Source organism: Calypte anna, chromosome 17 (genome assembly GCF_003957555.1).
Source record: "Calypte anna isolate BGI_N300 chromosome 17, bCalAnn1_v1.p, whole genome shotgun sequence".
NCBI lineage: Eukaryota > Metazoa > Chordata > Aves > Apodiformes > Trochilidae > Calypte > Calypte anna.
The window spans coordinates 7,836,416-7,857,093 of NC_044262.1; the positions used below are offsets into that span (position 1 = coordinate 7,836,416).

The 20,678-nt window shown below is 45.7% G+C and overlaps 1 protein-coding gene across 2 annotated transcripts in view; it reads right to left on the bottom strand.

The window, feature by feature from the left end:
- The window catches only part of GSN (gelsolin), a 22,764-nt gene extending 3,931 nt beyond the window's left edge, over positions 1 to 18,833 (bottom strand). Inside the window, exons 1-10 of one of the 2 annotated variants that reach the window (XM_030461437.1) lie at positions 18,754 to 18,833; positions 4,910 to 5,111; positions 4,313 to 4,467; positions 3,295 to 3,456; positions 2,910 to 3,059; positions 2,548 to 2,637; positions 2,063 to 2,195; positions 1,528 to 1,616; positions 1,019 to 1,234; positions 229 to 362 (exon numbers count right to left, since the gene is read on the bottom strand). In XM_030461437.1, coding sequence (XP_030317297.1) covers positions 229 to 362; positions 1,019 to 1,234; positions 1,528 to 1,616; positions 2,063 to 2,195; positions 2,548 to 2,637; positions 2,910 to 3,059; positions 3,295 to 3,456; positions 4,313 to 4,467; positions 4,910 to 5,102 — 1,322 coding nt within the window. In that variant the 5' untranslated portion in view covers positions 5,103 to 5,111; positions 18,754 to 18,833. Of the gene's footprint in view, positions 1 to 228; positions 363 to 1,018; positions 1,235 to 1,527; positions 1,617 to 2,062; positions 2,196 to 2,547; positions 2,638 to 2,909; positions 3,060 to 3,294; positions 3,457 to 4,312; positions 4,468 to 4,909; positions 5,112 to 6,366; positions 6,586 to 18,753 lie in introns of those variants that run through there. The other variant, XM_008491498.2, reaches the window with a different exon arrangement.
- Positions 18,834 to 20,678: the final 1,845 nt, after the last annotated feature.

A 20,678-nucleotide genomic window follows, 5' to 3' on the forward strand; every position in this document is an offset into this window, starting at 1 on the left:
AAAACCCCAGCAACCTAGCACAGTAATTCCCTCCATTGTCCCACTTCAAACAAAACATTCCAGACCTCTGGTAGTGTTTAGTTTGCAATGAAAGGTTATTCAGAGTGAAATTTTATCCCCCAAGGCTCCTCTGTAAGTAGGAACCAGCAGTGATCCATTTTTGAAGCAGTGCACTCTCAGCTCCACGCAGCCCCAGTGTTTCCTGACTTGCATTAAGAAAACTCTTACCAAGTATAAATGATCTGTCCCTGTTTTCCAGCATGCTGGTAATTGTACAGGATAATGTAGCTGTCCCCTCCGTAGAACTGGCCATAAGTTGAAGGCTGCACTGGCACTTTTGCTGAGCCTTCTATTCTCCAAATCTAGAAAAGGAGAGGAGCAGAATTATTCTGAGTGTGACACAGCAGAATAAGCAGTCATTCCTGACAGAGCTTCTGTTTAATTGTCTTTCCAATTTCAACCTCACAGAGCTTGCAGGCCTGCAGCCCCACCTGCTGCTCAGCACCACTAAAGCCAGGCCTGAGAGCAGGGCACAGGGTGCTTTTCTTACTGTGAGTTCCCAAACCTCCATCAGATTCAGCCAGAACCACTGGAGAAAAAACAAGTGCAGAGTAGTAGCCTGAGCACCACTGATGGCTGTTGTGTACCCGTGTGCATCCTGGTGCACCAGATGTGTGCTCTGAGACAATCAGCCAGCACACGTGTGATGGCAACAGCTACAAGAGGGAGGAGGAAGAAAGAGGAAGAAGTCTGGGTCCACACCGCTGGGTGAAGCATTGCCCTCAGAGAAATTCTGGGGTCAAAATTAACAGCTGATCTACACGACTTAGCTGCAGGGCTCTTGAGACCCTGCTGGTATTTCTGGTGTTAAAAATTCCCTCAGCATTTATGAAACTCCAGTGCTGGTAACTCTCAGGCCTGCATTTGTCTTGTTGCCCTTGCAGGAATGCCACTGAGTAGCAAAAAAAAAAAAATAAAATTCTGGAAACCTTCTCAAATGGGTTGTGACACTGCTCACCTGTTTTGTGCCAGAGCCATCATCCTCCATCCCATGCTGGGCAGCCATGGCCTTGGAGGTGTGCAGGGTGGCAGCATCAAATGGGACCTTCTCGATCTTGGCAACGTGACCAGAGATGTAAGGCTGCCCCAGTCCTTCTGTCTGGTCCCTGTCCCTCCAGTTCTTGAAGAATTGCTTAAACAAAGGTGTCTCACCACTCTCAGGGAGGACTTGGATCTGAAACAAATGAGCCAGCCCATCAGGAGCAGCCTTGTGCCTCACCATGCTCCACACCTCCAGCTCTGGCTACTCTTTGCTTCATGTGGGAATTGCCTGGTACAACTCTTCTAAGATCTTGAAATGCTTGGTACCTCAACTGAAAGCAAAGCCAGAGCTCTCTGCTGCCATCATCAGGGAAAGTAATCAATAGTACCTTCAGATGAGGTACAGGAGTGCATGAGCCAAGCTCTGGAGTCAGTGGCCCTTGTGGCAGAAAAGTGACCTCAGTGCTCTTGACTGCACATCCTTACCTGGGTGTGTTTTGGGTAACCCATCTTATCAATGAACTCAGAAGCTGTTTTCAGTGCTGCCTTCTTCTCTTCAGAGTTGGCACTCTTGCCTTTATTGAAAATAGAGAGAAAAGAGATCACCTTTTTTGAAGTTCTGGATACCTAGGGAAGAAACTGTCCCAGGTATTTCTGGCTTTTGTGGCAGAGCCCAGTCCCTTTTGTGTAAGGGCCCAGCCTTCCCAGAGGATGATGTCAAATAGTGAATGACAATTGTTCCATCTCTTTTACACCTTCTGTGATCTTCCCCTTCTACTTAGAGTATTTTTTTTTCTTCCTGTTTCCCTGGACTCTCCCTTTAATTCCCTACACTACAGCCCCTGTACCTCAGCACCCAGATGAGAGTGGTTTTCTGATATTGTTATCCCTGTCGGAACTTGCCCTGAAAACACCACCACCACCACTATGCTTCCCTACCTGGCTTGAAAGGAACAGGGATTGGTAACTGGGAAAAGCTCCTGTGCAGGCACAATCAGCTTCACCCACATCTCTGTGGTACCTTTCCAAACAAAGATCTTTCCATCTGTGCCATGGTCCAGAATGAAGCAGTCATCTGTGTTCAGGGCTGCCTGGGAGAAGGGGTTCTCATCTGCCACCAAGGAGACTGCCATGTTCCCAGCCCCATTGGAGACCTGTGATAACACAAGAGATTAGATAAGGCATCATCCGGTCCCCTCCAGCTTTCTGGCAACAGTTCAAAACTCAGGGAGTGGAAGGGAAATAAATTTGAATGCACTGGCTGCTTCAGGCACTATTGTTTTTTGAACAGAATACCTTTAACACAGCAACAGTATGACAAAAATAAACACTTACTCTTAGGATTTCAAGTACATAAAACTTCATAAAAAGCTAACAGCAGAGTGAGGCAAAAGCAGGACTCAGATCAGCTCAGCTCCTCTCTGCTATTCCAGCTCCATCTGATTGCACAAAGCTCACTCCATTCCCCACAAGGTTATTTGCCAATGCCCATCTGTTTCTTGTTACCTTATAGAGCTTAGCCAGCTTCCTATTGACTGTATCAGTTTTGGTGTCATCAGAAGTTCCTGGTGGCAAGCTGGGCTTTGGTCCCAGGACCTGTGAGAGAGAGAGAGAACACATTACAAGGCAATTCAAGAGTATTTCTGTTCCCCAGATACTCCAGCCACAAGAACAAGTAGAAGAAAAACATCTAGATCAACAACAGTGAAAATACACTCTGATGTTCCAGCAATGCAGAGGACCAAGTCTTCACTGAGCTGTTTTTAGCACTTCATATATAAAGACCCCCACACTACTGAGCTTATCTACCCATCCCACAACATACCACCCTTCAACTCCAGCAGAGAGAAAAGGAGGAAGTGAATAACCTGAAGCATTTCCTCCCTCTCTGATCCTTCCTCTGAAACATAGACCTTGGCACGACCGTTCCGCTCGTTGTCCCGAATCCCCTTGGCCAGGACCGTGGCCTTCAGCCTCTCCTGGCGGTTGCTGTTGGAACCACACCACTGAAAGATGTTCTGGGGGGAAAGAAGGAGAAAGAGTGCAGTTGTCCAAGTGGAACAAGCCCTTCTCTAGACAAGATGGCAGTGTGGCTGTGGGACTGAAAGATGTTGGACTGGCTTACCAGTGTTTCAGAACGCTCAACGCTTGAGGGAGATTCAACAGAGCGAGGAAAGAGAAATCTTTATGGGAACTAATCAGCCAGCTCCTGCCCCTGAAAGTCTGTAAACCTGTCTTTGACATGGTACTTACACTGCCCAGGTCAAGGATGAAACAGTCCCCTGTGTTGAAGCTCTCCCAGGATACAGGGACCTCCGTGGCTCGGACTGTCCGTCTGCCTTTGACCTGCAGCAGCCTCTGCACGGTTACTTCGTTGGGAACCACGTGTCTGAAGCCAGAAGCCACCCCACCAGCCTAAGGGAAAACAAAGGAACAACTCACACTTGTGCTGTTGCTTCAGAAGAAATGAAAATCCAACTGATTTGCTATCAGTAAGCACTTTTGCCTCTCACAGCAGGGTCAGCAGCAGCTTGCAGAGAGAGTTTGGCCAGGCTGGGCTTTTTTTGTACCTATTTGTACCTCTCTCTTCCCATAGTGTCCAAGAGACACTGACACAATACAGTTGGTGATAAGCAAAACAGAAAGACTCAGAAGGTCTGAAACATGAGGAAATGTAAGCACTTTGCAAGCATTTGACCTGATATCACTTTCCTAGTGGCACTGGATTCCTAGCAAACATAACTGTTCTTGACTGTATGTTTTTACCTCTTCTATTCCACTTCACTGCAAGGGCATGGAAGAGTAACTCTCACTACTACTTATCTACTTTACCTAAACATCTTGTAGGCTAAGGGGGTGGGCTAAGCACAGAAAAAGGGACTAGAAAGGTCAAATTCTGTTATGCAAGTGGGAAGAGATTAAACCTACTGGGTGGGCGTTTCCCATTAACTCAGATTGCTGTTCCTTAAATTCATTCCAGACGTCCTGGGACTGTTTTTTCCTCAGCTTCTCAAAGAAAAACAAAACCTCGATTTCTAAAATTTCCAGGGGCTTTGCTTGTGTATTATAAACTCAGCCAAAGCTCTCCCATTGGGATCTGCTGTTCTCCACCCTGTCAATTCCAACTCATTGAAAACATCTGGTTGAGAATGGTTGAGCAACAGGAGAAAGGGCAATTCCCAGTCTTCTGAGAACTGGGCAGTGGGCAAGATGCCATCTCTTGCAAACTTGACTCATCCTGGTAGTACAAGGACCCAAGGACATCACCTACCTTGTACTTGATGCCAGATTTGAAGTACCCCAAGAAAGTTGCAGACTCATGGCCTTGCACTTCACGATGCTGAACAGCCTTCCCTTGCAGGTAGTCATCCATCTGGACAGTGAATATGGCAGCTGCCCCACGCTCATCTTGAGAGCTTTCATCTCCTAAGAAATGAAAAGGCAACAACTTGGAGGGAAAGCAGAGTCGGAGGGAAAGCAGGGTTTTCAGCCTCTCCATTCAACTGTGCAAAAACACCAGGGAGAAAGCAGATTACTGACAAGTTTAGTTCCCAGGAAGGTATGCAGAGTTGCCACTTCCAGACTTTTCCAATAATGCCCCCAAACAGCAGAATAAACTGCTTGTTCTCTGTCATCTGGATCAGAAAAAGCTATCTGTAGGTACAGAGATGGCTGCACTCACTTTTGCAGAAACCATTTCAAATGTTCAAGGTGAGCAGCACTATAGGGTACCCCAAGTGACCTCCTCAATGGTCTGCCAGTTCTGCTTTTTGTTTCCTTGGGTAACACTTACTGGACAAGCCTGATGTAGTAAGAAGATGAGAGCTCCCGTTGGGCTCCCAGTTCAGCAGGGGCACTCCCAGCTTACCTAACCAGAAATGCAAGTCGTACTGGAGGTTCCCACTCCTCTGCTTGATGGTGTTGAGCACTAGATAGGAATCTCCTGTGAAGAAGTCTCCATACAGGTTTTTTGGCACTGGTACCAAATCAAATTTCTCAATCCTCCAAATCTGAAGGCCAGGTTCCTTCCCAGCCTTCGAAAACTCAGCGTGTTCCACCATGCTGGCAGGCTAGGGGGGAGACAGAGAGTGTTGTTCAGTATGCACAGCACAAGGAAGCACATGTTTAGATTATATTGCTTCTGATCTCTGAACTACTGTTCCAGGCAACAAGTGGAAAGTTTCCTTTTTAACACTTGCACTGAATTCTTGAAGAAAAAAAAAAGGGGGGGGGGGCCAAGGGGAGGTGGAAATTTCTCTCTGTTGATCACTGTTAATTTTCATTCCAAATCAAATCTACTTGCAGGCTTACTCTTGACTTAATTTCTCCCAGACTTTTCTCTATTTTCTTTTGTTTGTTTTATGTCTGCCTCTCCTGATTTTACTCTATGTATTTTCTTTACTACTTTATAGCTTTTCAGTTTGGCACATAAGTGAAAGACTAACCCCCTTGCTGACTTCTTTTCTATAAATGCTGCATTGATGTTCAAGACAGTTGGAAATTAACCCCTTTTAACTATTCATGTTGTATATCTTTGCACAGATATTATTTACAGTTTTTCTAAAGCTTTGTGTGATGTTCCCCAGCTCTTTCTAGAAAATGCTGTGAATTATCATCAAAGAGTTAGATAATTAACAGGTTTCTAACATCTCTTCTGACACTTTACTTTAGCACTTTTGTGTAACTGCTCCCTTACAGGAATTACACCAAGACACAGGAATGATACAAACACATGCTGCATGTTGTTCTAAGGACATTGCAATTCTGGTTCAGTCTGTGTATTGTCATACTAATACAACATTTTAACAGTAAACAATCCATTCGTGTAACAAGATTAATGGACACTTTTCTCAAACTGTGTTATAAAATAATTAACTTTGGTAATACTGAAAGGAAAGAAACATTTCTGTTATATCAGCAAAGGAAGTTTGTCTGTATATTCCAGCATGCCTTTGAGTTGTAGCAGATAACAGGGAAGAAAAAAATTAAAATGTTATATTAGAAGCATCCAGTATTTTGACAGACAGTTCACAGGAGCTGATGGACAGTACAATACATTCAGCTTTCAAGGCAGAAATAAAGAATGTTACAAACTAGAAAGAAAAACATCAGGTTAGCTACCAAAGTGATTCCTAAACTGAAATCAGATCACAAAGAAGACAATGAACTTTATCATCATGAATGCAGTCAGCCTATCCTCGTTTCTCCCAAATTCTCACTATAAAATTGGACAAACTCCTTACAAAGAGTTAAAGGAGCATGACTCTCAGAAGAAACTGAAAAACCAGAGTTTTTCAATGTTTAATTGTGACATTAATCACTTACCCCAGCTGAAAGCACAACAGCTGCTGTGACAACATATCCCAGCCCTGCAACAGACATGGAGCTCACACAGTTCAGTTTCAGAGCCACTGCACAAAAAATGGTGAGAAAAACGTAACTCAAGTCCTGTTTGCCCATTTCTAAGAGCAAAAGGACCTCTCCCTTCTTCTGCAGAAGCTGCGGGGAGTCCCTGCTCCCTCCTCCTCCTCTTGCTGCTGGTAAAGATGAACCACAGGAGCCAATCTTTTATCAGGGACAAACACACCCACCCCCTCTGCAGTACAGGGGCGTAACATGTTTGTGCAAACTCCTCTTGGAAGTCCCAGGGACTCCTTCAGCCACTTCCAGAGGCTTAATCCCAGCAGGCAACAGCTGAAGACAATGTGCTATCCATTACAGCCAACGATGCTCAGACCAGCCAAATATCTAGTCAAAAGGCCAATAAGAAAGGAAGAAATTAAGAGACCCCAGTAACAGAGGCAATATTTTGTCAGCTGAAAACTGCAAATAAATGGGAAAGTTGATGAGACACAAAGGAACAGAAAGGCTGATCCAGATGGCAAGGGCTGCAGAGATTTTGGAGATGAGAAGAAAAGAGAAGCACTGAAAGGATACAGCTGAATAACCTGAGGATGGAGGGAATAAGCCCTCATTTCTCTGAATAAAATTCAGCATGTTCTTTGTGCATCTTGCAGCTCAGTGCAGTCTCCACACAGGACTAACCCACAAGGGGGTGAGATGCACCCTTTAGCTCATTTGTTGGCAAAAGGACATTAGCAGTCTGGTAGGTGACAGAATAAGAACTAATTCAATAATTTCACCACCAAATATTTCTGAGGATGTAGCAAGACCCTGTGACAGGAAAAAAACAGCCCTCAAACCTATTCAGCTCAATGGAATTACAATGGAGCACAGCAGGTTGTAGCATACCAACAAGCTACCACTTGTTCTTCCAAAAATCTCATGCTTCAGCAGCCAAATCTCCCACATTTTATACGTGTTTGTAGCAAGGAAGCTGGGCAGAAAACTTTCCACCCAGGGACAGAGCAGCCCTGGGCTCTTATCAGAGGGTGGAATGGCTCCTGGGGTGCCAGCAGCAGTGATTGTGGGACAGCATCTGCCAAGGGATGTGCAGAAACCTGTCCCAGCCATTCCTATGTGGGGAGGAATATCCTGGGAGGCCAAAGAATGCCAGGGGGTAGGTAAGGAATATATATGTGTGGATATACTTTTAACACAGCCAGGGGTGAATGACTGACAGTCTGAGGTTCCCACTTTCAGAATCTCTCAAAAGACATTTAAATAAGGGGCCAAATCTTCTGCCAAATCTTCAACAACAAAAGTTCTGTAAGGAAAATGGAGACTCTGCTTTGTGCTTTCTCCACTCTCCATGAGAATGGTTTTTTTTTTCTCTCTCTTCCTCTCACTGGAACACTCTGTTTCTCTGTTGTCCAAGCTGATGCATTTTGTTTTGAAATGTCACCTTGGCAGACACTGATTTCATTAATGTACCTTTGAAAACTTCACTGGAAATTCTCAAAATGAAATAGATAAGAAAAACAATGTCATAGTCTTGCTGGTATTTCTCATCTCTGTGAAGGAAGTTCAGAGTGTCAGAGGTCTAAGACCCAGTGAAAAAAATGTTGGAGGCCTGGCTGTGTGGTGGGTCAGGTTTAGCACTGGGAGGCAGACAGCTGGGAATGATTTCTGCAGCTGCAGCATCCCCAGACCAAGACAATTGCACAACATCAGCAAGAGATGGGTCCCTTCCAAATGGAAAAATACTTTGGACTTAATTTATTAACAAATACCTGTATAGTGCCACACTTGGCCAGACTTCACAGATGGAAGGTGAGAAGATCTAGGATAACCACTTTGTTAGCAATTCAATTTTTTTTGTTATATTCTAATCTGCAGCTATCTGTTCATAAGCATATTTTGGAAAAAAACAATTTATTTAGCCTTCTAATAAACTTGGCATTTTATAAACTTTGCCCTCAGTCCAAGCTTGCATTGCCCATTAGTTAGAGAACATAAATAAAGGCAAGAAAAAGGAATGAGAGCTACAATGAAAATAGATTGTATATTATAGTGTTCTTTGGTAAAAATATATCCAAAGCATGTCAGAAGGGAATAAGTGGAGTATACTCCAACAGCTGGTATGCTTTATTAGTGCTGCCAGCAAACATTGCAGTGTTAAGCCACAGAAATCTGGGCTCTGGATGTTTTATTAAGGGCATATGCCAGATGAGATTGCCAAGACCCTACCCAAAAGGATGTCCTGTTGGAAACACAGGGAAAAGGGAAATTTTAAGCTGATTTTATAACACTGTCCAGCTTAGTCATAGAAAGGGTGCTATGCAGAGCCAACATCTTATGCAAAGGAAAGTTATTTAAAGAAAACAGGGACAGGGCTTGGAATACAGGCTCTCAGTAGAGATGGATCATCTGAATGACAATTGGTGATAAAAAGAAGAATTTAAGAAGTCCAAAGATTTGAGCAAACAGTGGAAGACAACTTGTTATGGTATCCAGATGTGCAGTTAACAGAGTCATGACAGACCTAGCACAATGGAGACTGCCCCAGAGGAGTCACTATAGGGTAGACTCCTACTTACCAAATGGAAAGCACCAGAAGGGGAACATCAGGGAACCTGACGCTGTGCAGAAGTCTGGGTCTGACTGCCAGAGCAATGGCAGAATTTTGAGACTTGTTTCTTTATTTTCCTGGGGCTGGAAGCTGCTTCCTTCAGAGGACAGGTCAGAAAAATCACAAAGACCATGTGGTCTTCTCTGCTCACCAAATGTGACAATCTCAGCCTGCAGTGCACCCTCTCAGTTATGGTGCTGTTGGAAGCTCTGGCAGCTGATGGTTCCACCTCTGATCCAGAACCCAGGTTCCTCTCCTGGTATCCAATCCAAACCACCTTTTTATTACCACCCTGCAACTTCTAATAAGCAGTTCCCTCTGCCTCCCTATTTCAGTTTATGCCCTTTACATTCATCTGTGTAGCTGTGCCTCCCACGCATCTGTCACAGAGCCACTTCACAAACTGATGCCATCAACACTTTTGCCACTTGTGTTTCTTCTCTGAATTTGTTTCTGCCAAGAAGGTGCCAAGTTCTGCACTGCTCAGATGTGGCCCAGCACAAATACACTGAAAAGGAATGTTCTGGTCCCTTCAGCAAAACCCGGTGGAGCTCAGAATCTCGTTTTATCTCATCACACTGCAAAGTCCACTACAGAGAATAATTAATGCCTAGTTCCTCCACATGAAATATCCTGTCACACCTACCACCATTTTAAGCATCTAGTGATGCTGTCTAAACTATCCTTCTACAAAGACAGTATCATCCAATACTGACTGGGGGAAAAAAGAAGAGAAAAATATTTATTCTGTTAGGCTCCAGTCTGATTCTGATTCAACCTCAAACATTCAGAGCAGCTTTACCAAAGCTGAAGGAATGCACACACTCAACCAGAACATCCTCTGCCTTCTGGTTTTGCCAGAATATTTCAGACCACAAAAGGCACAAGACAGCAGTGATAATATTTTAATAGCTTTTAAAATAAAAAATTATCAAAGGAAGATTAAAGAAAATAGGTAGGTATTATATATCCCTCACATTTGAGAAAAGAAAAAAAGAAACAACTCTGCTCAACGATTTACTCCCCTTGCAGCTTTTATTGAGTCACTGGCCACTTACAAGAGAAACATGAGCATAACATAGGAGGCTGTAGCGAGGTGGGAACTGGACTCTTTTCACAGACGACCTTCAACAAGACAAGAGGACACAGTCTTAAGTTGTGCCAGGGGAGGTTTAGGTTAGATATTAGAAAGAATTTCTTCACGGAGAGGGTGATCAGGCTATGGAATGGACTGCCCGGTGAGGTGGTAGATTCTCCGTCCCTGGAGACATTTAAAAAAAGACTGGATGTGGCACTCAGTGCCATGGTCTAGCAACTGATGCGCTGGGTCAAGGGTTGGACTAGATGATCTCTGAGGTCCCTTCCAACCCGGCTAATTCTATGATTCTATGATTCTATGATCTTTCTGAAGCTCCAGTTAATTTGTGGCAATTCACACTGTATATACCCACAAAGACAGAAAGGACTCACCTACCTGCACAGGGCTGCTCAGGAAAACTTGGCTGAATTAACCAAGACTGTGAAACCCGTGGTGAGAGGCCAGGTCACCATGTGGCTGTTCTCATTTACAGCTCCAGTTCAGGACAGGTTCAGTTAATTTGTCTAAACTTGCTGCATAAACAAAGCCCACACAGGGCTGGTTGGCAGCCAACATAAAGTTACACCACAGAGTGCCTAAAACACCTGCTGCTTACTTCTGGAAGGATTTCTGCATTTCTAAATGGCAAAGGCTGCATTTTTTATTTTAATGGATAATACAGAGCACCTAAATAACTTGCAAATATAGACTGAATTTCTAAAACATGGGGAGAAGAGTAAATCTTAGTAAAATGTATCCACACAACATTCATGCTTCAAAAATGCTTCTTGTGCACCCATCTGTGTTGCACCCTAGGGGCAAACACTTGCATTTCCACCCTGCTAATTCTCTCTTTCCCTCTATTTATTTGACAAAAATTGTCTGGAGAATGTCGAGTGCTCCAAAGAAATGATAATAATGTATCTCCTCAGGAAAAGAAAGACTCCCTTGTCTCAAAGCATTCCAGACCTCCTAGAGTAAGTGCCAGAAGTAAATTACCACTGTATTCCTTCTGCAGCAACAGCAAAACTGTAAATCACTGCTTTTTGCAAGCAGCAAAGTCCTGCAGTCTCACTGACACATCCGTCCCCATGAAAACATCAGATTGTACTTGGAACAGTAACTCTCCCAGAGTAAGAGCTGCCTTCTGCAGAGCACTGCCTGAAATAATGCCCCTGAAGAAATCAAACACAGCACAAATCAAGTTATTTGCTTGCTTCAAGTTTTGCTGTTTCTGTGCTTTGCAGAGAATCTCTGCTTTCTGACTACTCATGCAGCCTTTTTGTTTTTTTTTCTCTGATCTTCTCCTGACCCATAAAAACTGAATTTACAGACTGTGAGAGGAGAGCACTCCAAAATCATTCAGGTTCTGACAACAAGAAACCCAAAACATGAGGTTGAATGGAACAGAAAGGGAGTTCAGCACAGCATTAACACCTGATGACAGCACACACTGAAAATGGAAATGTTTGTCTGTTCCTTGGGCCTCCTTGCCAAAACAGTATATATTGTGTCTAACTCTCCAGCAAGCCACTGAAAATACATCTGGTGGGACGTCAGCTTTGTTGGCAAGGTGCCAGGCATTGAAAAAAATACCTAAAATGATACATTCAATCAGTTTTCAGTCTCCAGACAGCCCTAAATTCATATCCACATCAAACTATAAACAACCTCCTTCCTTCCATCCCCTGAAGAAGGCAGTAAACAAAGCTGATTTGGGACCAGGAAACTTGGCATGGAAAAGACCTCCTCCTACCCTGTCCATTTCAGAACCTATTTCAGTTCTTTATGGGAGCTGCAGCATACCCAGTGGCATTCGTAGCAGCCACAGCTTAATAGCTACAGCCAACCACAAATAAAAAAAACATAAATTAAAATTGGCATTGCCCCTTCATTTAAAATATGCACCTGATTTAAAGAACTCAGATCAACAGTCCCTGACACCAAGTTCAGCATTATCTGTACAACTGGCAAGTAGGTTTTTGCATTAATAAAGTTAAAATTCCTACTAATTTTCCTACTAAACCACTTTACCAAATGAGAGCACCCAGATGATTTGAGTATTGTTCACTTTTTCCAGCTGTTTGTTTGCATTGTGAGTCATGTCAGCTCTATTCTGGTCTCTCTACTTTTTGAATATGATCCACTCAGTGAGCACGGAGTTCACCCCAATTCACCAAAGCTACAAAACTTCCACACAAAAAACCTGAGTTCCTTCTCAGCTGCACTGCTGTAAAAAGGGGAAAATTATTACCTACATGGGAGAAACTTGTGGAGAATATATAGCTCTGCCATCTGAAACACACCCAGAGAAAATCTGCTGATACAATCAACTGTTTGAAAGCCCTGCCTTAAAGAGCATACGTGAGGGCTGAATCATGCACTTAAATACACAGAGCATGGGGAAGTATGGCTCAGGGGAAACCACTGACTACTTTCATTTGGTTGGGAGCAAAAATGAGTCCTAAACTATATTCAAACACAAATTACTGCTCCGTGCTGAACGCATGGCTTGAAGGAGTGCTTATGTCAGCCAAAAGACATACCCCAGTACATCAGAATGTGACCACCACCCCATACTGTGCCCCATAGAGAGATGTGGTGGTGACAGCCAAAAACCCTTCAAGGAAGGCAGTGGAGTCAAACCTGTGGTCAGCTGCAGGGAAGTGACAGAGCTGCTCTTCCTCCTGGCACTACCTCCTGACTCTGTACAGGGGAAATCATCTGCAACTTTATGCAAACTGTTTTTCCCCTGAGCACCAGCCAATTACATTCCTCTGGAGTACAGAAGCCCATTCAATCCATCATCCATAACTCAAAGAACAACAGAATAATACATTATCCCTGGAGAAGAAGGGCTGGAAACCAGAAGAGATGGTTTTAAAAAAAGTTCAAAAGGGAGGCATAAAACAAGTGCTTGAACTGCAACTGTAGCATCAGACCCAGGTAACTGAGTGAAAGGACTACAATAAGCCATTGCTACACGTATGAAAAGGATGAGAGAAGTATATTAGATGAGATATATAAGATGAAAGAAGGAAATATTAGGGTTGAGTATAAAAGATTCTCCTGATGCAGCACAGCACCTCTGAGTCCTATAGCAAACCCACCATGGGGTGACTGCAGAGCTGCTCTGGCTCAGTGAGCTCCTGCCTTTCAAATCAGTTCCACACAGGATTTATCTTTCCACCTCAAAAACCTCCACATGAGACATGAAGCCATGCAGAAATAACAGGAATCAGTTCACTTCATCTACATTCTTCTAGTTCAGGGACAGTAATCAGAACACAAGGCACAGCTGAGAGCTACAAGTGCTGGGGAAGGGTTTGGTACCTGCTGAGAGGCCAAGGAGACAGAACTGCTCCCATCAAAACCTTCCTCCAGTTCTGCCCCCAGCACACGGTGCAGGCAGCTCTGCACCAGGAGGGGACAGGACCCCCCCCATTCCACATAAAGTGGTTTTCTCCACCAAGATCCATTCCAAATGACACCATGTGGAGACACAGAGTTATCAGAGTTCCCCTTTCCCTTTTGCTGTCAGTTCCCCTACCAACACTCAGGGGCAGCCACTGCATTAAAGGCTCAGGCTTGAGGAGACAGAACTTCTCGGGAAGACTGAGAAGCTCCAGAACCAGAGCCTTGGCAGGAGGAGTGCTCAGCTCCATCCCTGCTGCTAAGAGCCACAAGAGGGCAACGCTATGAACAGCCATGGCCAAACCCTCCCCTCTGCCTCGCTGCAAAGTGTCTGCAGCTCTCCCTCTGATGGTTAAGAGGGATTTTGTTTGATTTTGAGCAGGATTCAGCCTGCAGTGTTGAGGAACCACAAGCATTCTCCAAGCAGACAGCCTGAAAGAAGGCAACATCCTAATGGTGATAGCTCTCATGGCAACAGCCTCCATCCCTCCTGAAAGATCTTGGGATGATTCATTCCCTCCAGTGTTTTAAAGGCACTGTTTTGAATTGTAGCTGTATTTTTGCTGTGTGTGGAAACATTCAGTAAATAACATATGCTTAAACTTTGCTTTTGGATGGCATCCCATCGACTCACTAGCTCCTAATACAGACAAACAGTTGTTTTGTCCTCTCCTAATTGTGCTGGGACATCAGCTGAGATCTGTTCAAGCTCTTCAGGTTCTCAGTGGGAGCTGAATGAGAGCCAGAGGAGCAGAGGAGGGGAAAGACCAAAACCAGAGCCTGTAGTCAGAAAAGAACACTCTGAAACAGGCAAAAGTGAAAAAGACCCAAAAAACCCTCAGAGTCTCTACCACCTAACCTTTCCAACCAGTCACCAGCACACCCCAAATTTTGATCAAAACAACATGAATACTCTGACTGAGGACATAGCAAAGACCCAGTCCACCCCAAAATGGGTAAAACCAAACAGGCTAAAATAAATACTCTCCAGAGAAAAGTGTAAACAGGCAGAACTCCCCAGCACACCAAGTAATTCAACCCACTCCAATGCCAGTGGCACAGCCATGCTCCTTCAGCTGAGTGTCAGTCACCAGGGGTGGCTATTCTGGTCTGGCATTTCCAGGTTGCCAAGCACTGCAAAGCATCTCAGGAAAAAAAGCTGCTGGAGCTCTACTTAACCCCACTAATGTCAGAACTCAATTTAACCTTGCAAATGCATCATCAGTGGATAATCAGAGATAAATACTTGGCAACCCTGCAGAGTCAAAGCCTTGCTGTCAAAGGCTGTTACTTCCTTCCCTAATTTCTCTGCATCCCCCTGCCCTCCACTGAGCAGGTGAGCAGTACTCAGCTGTGACATCTTAAGAACACCGAGCAGATTTCACCTGGCTGGGGTTTAACAGTGACAGCTCTCTTCCAGAGCCCTGGATACACCTGGACCAGCAGCAGGCACATTCTGACTGTCTCTGTACAGTGAGGGATGTAACAGGACTTGTGCCACTGTCCCCTGCCATCACCAGGCAGGTCCTAGCAGAGCAGCTGTGCCAGGAAGGTCGGAGCAGATTGGAATGTGTACAAAAAAAAAAGTCCCCTACCAGCATGCCAAACAGCTACTAAGAGGCCTGATGAATCAGCTCTGGCAATCGGTGTGCTTTTGCTGTCAGGGAGCTGCTGAAGGCTGCAGGACAGTGTAAATGCTGGAAATGTGCCACTATTTGTGACTTCTTGGGAAGCAGAGATGAGGCAGAAGCATGTCCTCTGAAATCCAGACCTGGTGCATGGGAAGTCTGCTCAGACACTCCTACCACCAGCTCCTTTCCTGCTGGTCTCCTTACTTTAAAAACCACCTGAATGCAACTCTCAGTCCAGGAAAAACCTAATCACACCATTTCTGGATTGCCAAAATTCACAAGGATAGACCTGGGAATGCCCCTGCAATTTTCCACTCTCTTCCTTTGTCTAAACCTCTGCTGTGAACTGCCCTGGGAGAAAGGATACTGGGAACCAGTGTGACAGCTTCTCAGCTCCTGTGCCCCGAGGACTGAGTCTGGCTGCACTGCCTTTTCACACTACCATTGTTTTGTGGAGCCTCCTGCAGAAAAATATGGCAAAAACTGACAAAACACAGCTCTAGGCTCAATAGCTGTGCACGATCCCCACCTAGGGAGTCTGGGTCTGATATGGGAAAAATAATTCCAGCATGGCTCATAGCTGAGATCTCTGGCAAGTGTATTGCTTTTTGTGGCAAAAGAATTAATCATCCAGAGCACTTCTTTTCAATTCCCTTAGATTTCCTGGTGTGTGAAGTGATTAATAAACAATTAAGACACTGAAAAGACAAGGACCTGAACGAGAAGCAGAACAAATGACATGACAGAGGCACACGAGATAAGCTGCACAAAAAAATGATAACTTGAGGTTTTCTTCTTAATGTAAAACCTCAGTGAGCTTCAAAAAAAAGATCTTCAGAGTCTTGAGCTCAAAAGGATTCAAAAGAGATTACAAGTGCACATACAAAATAGTACATATTATTTTCATTTTAGAAGGGTTACCAAATACCTGGTTTGGAGAACCAGACAGCCACTCGTTAACACAAATAATACACAGCTTGTTACTGACAAGTTACCCACATCAGATTTTTCTGCCTTTTAATGAAAAGCACTTGGTAGCAATCAGGCAGAGACATTCAAAACTCCATCAATTCCCAAGTGCTTTAAAACTGAGCAAAATAGGAGAGCAGCTGTTTCCTCCTAGACAGTTACTGTGCCCAAGCTACTTTATATCTGTGTTTTACCTTGTTTTCCTTCATCCCAACCAGTCTGCAACTTGATCACTTCAGCTCATATTTTACAAAAATCCTGTGCCAGAATTCCAAAGCAAAACTAGGAAATGGTTGGTTTGTGAAGTTGCATATTCCTGCCCACCATTCTCTTTCCCATCCATGCTACTGGGTAGCAACACTAATCTGAGATAGAATTAAAATGGAAAGCTTGTATTTGAAAAGTGGGTTGAAAGCAGATATAAATCCTGAGTAATAAACTGTGTAACACTGCTATTTTAAGAATGGTTTAGTTCTCACTGGGATGCTATAAAACACCCAGCCTACAGCAAAAAGTTATTTTATCTGAACTTGGGACAGTGGGAAGCATTGGCTCGGCACAGGTCTTTGAAGACAGCTGCTGCTGCTGCTTGTCCTGTGGGAAGGCTCTTACCTCTTCTCTTTCACAGAAGAAGCACTTAAGAGACACTGCTGACCATGCTCTGAACTCAGGAAGTGGCTGAAGCACTCACGAAAGTATATACTCACGAAAGTACCTACAAAACCAGCCTTGTAATGGAACATGCCAGGCAGCCAGTCTTTATCCAGAGCTGGCAGCAATCCCCCTGGGTAACATTATCAGAACCATGAAACTCGATTGTGGAACACTATCTCACATCCCTGCTTTGGTGATGAAAGGAACAAATTCACAAACAAGTTGGACAGGTGCCTGTAAAAATCAAAGTTGAAGCTCACAGTAGCATTTTTGCTTTGTCACGGTTTAGATATTCAGAAGCAGCCAAAGACTGATGGTTGGTTCTGTTTCCCCATAGCACTGGAATTTCATCCAGCTGGAGAAAGCCTCCACTCTCCTGAGGACACTGCAAGGTACTCAGCTCTCAGTAAAATGAGTTTGTTATCTAAACACTCAGACAACCATTGGAAAATCCCTGCATGGATTAAAACACAGAAGCAGCTCATCCTCCACCTATGTCACTGATGACACCTATGCCTTTCTTGCCTTATTTTATGCTGAATTCTGGGGAAATCCATGTAGATGGACTCCTCACCACTCCAGCAAGTCAGCCCTGCAATGAGCCCATTGATGGCACAGATAAACTAATGCTGACACCCAGGGCTGGTGGATAAGTGCAGAGGACAGCATTCTCATTATCTGCTCTGGAAGTGAACAGACAGCTTAAATCTAGAGCCTGAAACCACATCTAACACATCTAGAACAGAGAGGGCAGGGAGGCAACCAAAGTGGCAGCAGCAGTCCTGAGGAGCAGGAGTTAAACAGGACTGACTTCTGCTTCTCTCTGCTAATGGCATGGGTTAAACTTCCACCTCCCACCTCTGTGTAGCAGGGACTATGGAATAAACTACCTCGTGGACATGAGGAGAGAAACCAGCAGCAATTGCCAAGGCTGTGCAAGACCCTTTCCTCAGTACTCAGGTTTTTGCTTCATTTGCCCAGATGGATGTTATACAGTATTCTGTAAAATACCTTAAGAAACCTAAAGGGTGAGAGATTTTTAATGAACCCCCACCCCCATTTGATGCCAGAGCTAGGACACACTAAGCTGAGCCATGCCATACCCCAGAAAAGGAAATTTTGTTGCTAATAAACTTGCATCATGCAGAAAGTTGGTAGTGGAAAATGGAAATTGTAATGATGAGTAAGAAAAATAAGAGACTTGAAGGGAAACGATGCAAGTATCATCCTTGTTAGGAAAGTTGGGTTTTTTACACCCAAAAGCAAATAACATTCAAAGCAGTTTCATTCAAAGAGGATCTACTTACTAATGAGGCCTCCTTGAAACAAGTCATCCCCATAACTTTTTTTTTTTTAATACTCTTCCTAGGAAACATTTTAAATAAGTTTTAAGTGTCTACATTTTTGGAATCTCTATTCAAATAGAGCTTTCAAACATTCTTTCCCCAGGTAAAGAACAAAACAAACCCCACACTGTTCTTATCTCAGAAGGGCCTGGCAGTGTTTTTACCGGGGTTCACAGGCACCCCGAGCTAAGGTGGGGATGGCGGGGGGCTCAACCCCTGCCCCAGCCCCTGCCCCTCTCAGGAGGCTCCTCAGGCCCAGCCCGGCTGCTCTGGGGCGTTCTGAGCCTTCCCTTTTCCCTCGGGGTGTCACGCACACACACTCCAGTTCGGGCACCCTGCGGGACGGTCACTGCCACGCGTGAGGCGATGTGCGGGGGCAACTCACCGAGATCGACCGGGCAGCCCGGCCAACCCCTCACCGATCAACCGCACCGTTCCGGGACCCAGCCGTCCGCCTCCCTCCTCGGAGGGGCTGACAGCCTCCGGTCCGACCCCTCCCGCCCTCCATCCCTCCCTCCGCGCCCCCTCGGCGAGGATCTCGCAGCTTTCCCCTCAGCCCGACCGAGCGGCAGCCAGAAGGGGCTCGGGGGAAGTTCCCCCTCAGCGCCCCGGTCCCGGTCCCCGCGTAGGTACCCACTCCAGCCCTACCTGCTGTGGCACCGGCTGGGTACAGAAGCAGCCGCCGGGAGCTGTGCCGGGCGGTGCCGGGCAGGGCAGCCCCAGAGGCGGGGACGGGCGGGACCCCGCCCCTACCCCGCACCCGCCGCTGTGGGGTGGTGCAGGCGGTCACGCGCCGGCCCATGAGGAGATCCAGGTCCGGCCCCGGTGCCGCCTGGGGCAGCGGAGGCAGAACCAGAAGCGGTACCGGCACCGCCCGTCGTATCCCCAGAGCCGCTGCGTGCCTCAGCCACCATTTTGTTACACGCTCCTTACTTCAGCCTCCCCGCAGGGCCCGGGCTCCCCAGCCCTCCGGCACCCTGCCCACCGCAGAACCCCCGGACCGGGGAGGGTTGTGCCTTCACTCCCCGGGCCACAGGCGGCGGGCAGCCCCGGTGACACATGGCAGAGGTGACAAGGTGTGGCATCCTGTCGCCTGGACGGGGAAAGGCTCAGCAGAGGGCCCGGAGGAGGCTGGGTGCTCCCGCAGCCCGGTTCTGCTGGGCCGCCTCCTGCCTTCCCGCTGCTCCCCATTGAGCCTGCCCAACAAAGCAACCCTTCAGTTCGGTACCGGGGGAGGCTCGGTGTCTGGGTCACCCTACGGCAGGACAGTGGTGCTGGAAGATTTGATTCTACACCCAGAACTGAGCGATGGAGTGGGCGGTGGAGGCGAAGTGAGCCCAGTGAGACCGGGGCTGTCACGCCGCAGGGCTGTCACGCCGCAGGGCTGCCCCCCACACAGACACGGGTGTGTGGTATTTGGGTTGTGAGCACCCACAGGGGCAGTGCCTCTTCGCAAAGCTATTGCAGGGTGATGAGCAGCTTGTCCCTTCCAAATCCTTCATTTGCAGCATCATAAACATTGCTTTGGAAGTGTGCTTCCAGAGTTATCCTGCTCCGGGAGACAAGGGTTTATCCAGAAAGGAATCAAATTGATTTTCTGTATGTGAAGATCACAAATGTGATTTTAAATGGGAGTGTTAATTGATGAGAAAGCTCAGTGAGCAAAGGACAGAAATGATCAGCAAAACACAGAACTAGAGGGCTGCAGATTCCTCTTTTCACCTCACCCTCCATCCACCCCCAAATAAAAATATTTAACAAATACAAAACCACAAAAACTTTAAGGGGCACCTTGATCTTTGGCTGCTGCTGAGCCCATCTTTCTCTGCTGCCTTTGACCTGTACTCCCCTCCTTTGTTCTGCACAGTGACAAATGCACTGCAGACAGGGCACAGAGTGCAGCACAGCAGGACAGCTGCTCTGTCCTGCTCTCTTTCACCCCTCTCTTGTGCTAGGTGGCCACAGCCTGTCCCCTCAGCTCATCCAACATACCTTTGTTGAGGGTATGTTGAGGTTTGTTCTCTCCTCTTTTCTGGGTGTTGCTAGTTTTTTCCTGGTTTTATCCCTCCCTGTCTTGTGAAATACATCCAAGTTAGATGGACTGTTCTCTCTGCTTAGCTGTAGTTTTCCTTGTGGTGTGGAAAGCTTTGCACCAACCGGCAAATATTTCCTTATTTTTTAATTTTTTACTCTAAGTTCTTTGAAATGGGTTTATGTCTCATCATCCCATCTCTTCAATTCCAGAGACTGCTTTAATGAAGCAGGGCTGGGGATTCCTCTGGAGGCCAGCAATGACTCCTTTCCTGCCACCTATTTAGAGAAAGCCACTTCCTCCAGACAGTTCTCCAAGACATGGTTTGTGTGTACAGACAGATATCTGTGTCTATATATAGAGATGTCATTTTGCACTGAGCCATGTGAAGACAGTTCCTGATGCTTGCTAGCTATGCTGTACCCCAGGATATCTTCTTTGTAAGAGTGTGTATTGTGTGTATATAGGTGTGCATGGTGTATATATAAGTCTGATAAGCAAATTGTGATGACACAGGTAACATAAATTATTGATTAGATAA